Genomic DNA, 4,384 nt, shown 5'->3' on the forward strand with positions numbered 1-4,384 from the left:
TAATTATAAGAAATTGTCATACAATGAATTATAACTTATCATTAAAAATAAAATTTTACAATGAAAATTAAATATAAAAAATAATTATGATCCTAATTAGATTAATAAATTCTTACTAATTATCTTTAAATTATAGTACTAAAATATAGTAATAAAAATAAAATCCTAATTAATTATCTTAAAATTAGGACACATGAAAAGGGATTTTGATACACGATTTCGGGGGGGTAATTTTCAATTAAAAACTATTTAATCTATTTCATTGAATTACAATTTACAATATCATATCATATTGCAATATTGGCGTGGTATTTTACCTTTAATTTGGCAGTCTAATTAAAATTTTGAAAAACAATAACCGGTAGCAGTTGCTTGCTTGCAAGTTACTCCACCTAATTATTTAATATTCCAGCCGCCATATATAGTAAACAAAAAAAGGGTCCCAACTGAGTAGAATTGTTATAGCTTTTGTGATTTATTTTGAAATATTGAGATCAGATTTTATGATTATCATACTTTGCATTATCTAAATAAAATATATAGGCCGTATTGACCGCTGCGTAGCTTCATAATACTCTTCTAGAAGTATAGAGTACAGTTGGGATTAATGACGCCGTATAATTAATTAGAAAACAATAAATAACAAAGAGTAGAAGGATGTCTGGGCCGATCTATTCTATTTTTAAAAAGAAAATTGTAAGAAATATTAAAAGCTTAATTATAAACGCAATATAGGTTGCTAAATCTTCAGTGTAGGCATTTCAAATTAAATAAATAAATCAACAGCTCAGGTTAATAAATAAATTAGGTATTGCCTATATGTCTAGGTTGCTAAAATCCAGTGTAGGCGATTCAAATTAAATAAATAAACCAACAACTCAGATTAATAAATAAATTAGGTATTGCCTATATGTCTGAATGGGTAATTAACTACAATTAATATTTCTCATTTGGACTCTCTTTACAAAAAAAATACTTATTATTTGGACTATTTTCTCCTGAAATATCATAAAACCAACAAATTAAAAGATCTTCTAATTAACATGGTAATCAGACTGGTGAATATGAAATTCATATCGACAAATGCATTAATTTACAATCTTAGACTAAGATTTAATATTCTTTTTTGAATTAGAATTATAAGTGGTATCTGAATATAATCAATTATGCAATCCACACGCAGACGGAACCTCAACATCACATAACTGTGGGAAAGCTACACCGCGCAACCTCAACATCACACAATTGTTTGTGGAAAAGCTACACCGCACGCAGGCGGGAATACAACCACCTAAAAGTGGGAAAACATTATCGCACGCTGGCGGGATTAAACTCAAGACTTTTTACAATGAGGCTCTCTCATGTGCAATTGGTTTCTGAATAACACTTCTTCAACATACAAATGACACTTGAAGATTTTCAAGTGTCATTTGTATGTTGATGAAGTGTCATTTTTCGAATAAAGTAGTGTCATTCTGGAAACTAATTGCACATGAGTATTTGTGTTTTACAAATGAGAGTCTTTGGGTGTCTCATTTTTGCCATTACAGCAAAGCCCTCATTGGCCCACTTGAGCAAGGCGACCGATATTTAATACTATTAAAATATAATGTTTTGAAATCTTTCTTCCAGATATAAATTTCATTTATATACCAACTAGTAATTTCTAAGTAGAAGCCTCTAGCCATTTAATTTGTGAAAAGAACTTGTCATTTTGAAGTTTAATTTTTATTTTTCTAATATAAGTTGGATTTTTATTTTTATTTTGCACAAAAAAAATCTTTAGCACCATGCATCGTGGTAAAAAGTTGGAGTCATCTTCCAAAACATCGAACAAAAAAACTGGAAAATGAATGGAATTTAAGATTTACATAATCAACATGTTATGCTATGCATACGTAAAAATGTAAGATTACATTCCCTTGAACCATATGAAAAAATTTGAACTACAAAAACCAAAATTCATGGCTCTTGAACACAAGGAATCTCGACCGTCGACGAGCATATCGATCTTCTATATCACGTCGTTGCTGTAATATCTTTATTGCAACACAAAATATCAAAAATACGAGCATATTAATGTACACCATGTAACTACACTCGGATCATTTTTCAATCCGAATTCACCTAACATCTTGATTAATTTTTCCCCCAAAAAAAAGTATTTACATCAACCACCCTTAAGAAGATCACTCTTCGATCGACTTTCACGAAAATTGTAAAACTATATAAAAAAATTGGAAAAACTTCACCAACTTGTCTTACGATCATGCTGTTGCTGAACTCGATTAAGTCCGTTTATCACACTTTTAGGTGAAGACGGGCCCTCACTATGCACAACCTCGCTCTTCTTCCTCACATACTCCTTCTTCCTCTTCGGCTTTCTCTCACTAGCCACTGCCGCCGCGCCGCTCCCTCCGGCGATCGTCGGAGCCAGATACCACCCGATCGACGTGCACAGGATCGCGAAGGAGCGGCCGTAGATCGCGAGAAACAACAAAATCAGCACCACCATCACCGGGAAATAGAAATGAGGATGCTTCAGATCCTCCAGCTTAAAACTCTCCTTGCATCTCAGTGACCTCTTCTTCTTCATAGTCTTCTCGCTCTTCGCCTCCCCCGCCGGAGGCGGCGCCGCGTCCGCGCCGCCGTTTTGATCGGCGGCGCTCTTGAAGCTGCGCTGCTCGTTCAAATTCTTGGCCGATTTCGGCGGATTCTTCTCCTTGACCTTGACGACGATCGGCTTAACACTGTCGGAATCGTTGGCGTAGACGAATCGGACGAAGGAGATGTCCTCGGATCCTTTCTGCGTGTAGATCTTCTGCTTCTTATCGTCGAGATCTGCTAAGAGAGCGTAGAATTTGTCGAGGCCTCTATCCGCGTACGGATTTTTGCTGCCGCTGTCTCTCCCCATGAGCTTGCAGAAGCTGGTGCTCCGCCGCGACCGCTTCGGCGTGGAGCAGGGGCTGGCGTAGGCTTCGTGATCGCCGTCATCTTGATTGCTGAAACTTCCACTTCCGCAAATGAACATCTGAGAATTTTTCTTGGTTTGCTGTGATTTTTGATGATTTGAAAGGTATTTTTAGGATTGATTGAATTGAAAGGAAAAACGAGGCATGTGATATGGGGATATATATGTGTGGAGACTTGATGAAGAAGGGGCGAATTGGTCAAAGAAAGAAATGGTAGTTTTTCTTTGGCTGAATCTCCGATTCCATGGAAGCTTCTACTTGCTTACTTGTTATTGTATTTATACAGAGATTTGACTTCTTGTGGGAATTGGGAATTGAAATATTAGCGCCATGTTTGAACGTGGCCCTCTCACTTTTCACCTTTTAGTAATTTTAGTGCCTCCTATTTTAGGAGTGTTATTTATTGTTTGGGGATTTAATTTTGAAGGAGTAATGTGTAATTTGAATTTAATAACTACTATCAGATCCCCTAAGAAAAAAAAATTACTACTATAAGATATTAACAAGTTTGTAAATGTGTTATCGACTTGATTCCTACATTTAATTTGCCTGTAAATTTTAGTTCGTCATGCCGTCCTACATTTTTTTTTTTTGTAATTTAGATGATGCTGTAGTTTAATATGCATAGGCATAAAATTGTTAGGTTGGTAGCTGTATGTATATAATCAATGTGAAATTTGGATATTAATGACTTTTTTTTTTTTTTGAGAAGGAAACCAAACCATTATATTAAATCACGGGAAGCAATATCTGTGAGCCAGGATGGAAATTCTTGCTTCCAGATCATTACACCATCAGACCAAGCAGTTAAATTAGTTAAACAATGAGCGGCTCTGTTCGCCTCACGACGAACATGCCAAAAATCTAAAACAATCTTCTCTTTGACATGAACAAAGGCTTCGAAAAGGTCGTCACACAACAAATCCATACCTTTATAATCATCGTGAACAACATGCACTGCCAAGAGAGAATCCGAATAAACAAGAATAGGGCCGATTTCATTCTCCAGACAGAATCCAATACCCAAGAGCATAGCATGGAGTTCACCCATAAGAGTAGTATGAGTTCGGCTCACTCGATGGGCCGCCGCTGCCACAATCTGTCCTTCCCAGTCGCGAATCAGAAAACCAGCACCAGCTGCGCCACTCACTTCATGTAAGGAGACGTCAACGTCCAATCTATACACCCCTTTGCTAGGCGGTATCCATCGCCGATCACCCTCTTTTGGCAGTAAATGGAGCTGTGCAGCAGCATTCAAACGAGTATCCTGGTAAGCTTTCAACATCAGCTCTGCACTTCACTATGTCTTTTTTTAGTAAAAACTAGTAGGATGCTAAGCGTGATACAAGTAAAAATACTCCCTCCATCCACGAAAGAACTTCTTAGGAGGGAGTGGCACGAGTTTTAAGAAA

General features: G+C 36.6%; 1 protein-coding gene across 1 annotated transcript; it reads right to left on the reverse strand.

The window, feature by feature from the left end:
• Positions 1 to 1,899: 1,899 nt before the first annotated feature.
• Positions 1,900 to 3,420, reverse strand: LOC131010705 (uncharacterized). The gene has a single exon (XM_057938369.1). It carries the CDS (start codon positions 3,029 to 3,031, stop codon positions 2,249 to 2,251), a length of 783 nt encoding a protein of 260 aa, XP_057794352.1. The 5' UTR covers positions 3,032 to 3,420; the 3' UTR covers positions 1,900 to 2,248.
• Positions 3,421 to 4,384: the final 964 nt, after the last annotated feature.

Source organism: Salvia miltiorrhiza, chromosome 2, assembly GCF_028751815.1.
Source record: "Salvia miltiorrhiza cultivar Shanhuang (shh) chromosome 2, IMPLAD_Smil_shh, whole genome shotgun sequence".
Taxonomy (NCBI): domain Eukaryota; kingdom Viridiplantae; phylum Streptophyta; class Magnoliopsida; order Lamiales; family Lamiaceae; genus Salvia; species Salvia miltiorrhiza.

Bases quoted from the DNA above. Each gene is read 5' to 3' on its own strand.
- LOC131010705 (XM_057938369.1), bottom strand. From the start codon at position 3,031: ATGTTCATTTGCGGAAGTGGAAGTTTCAGCAATCAAGATGACGGCGAT.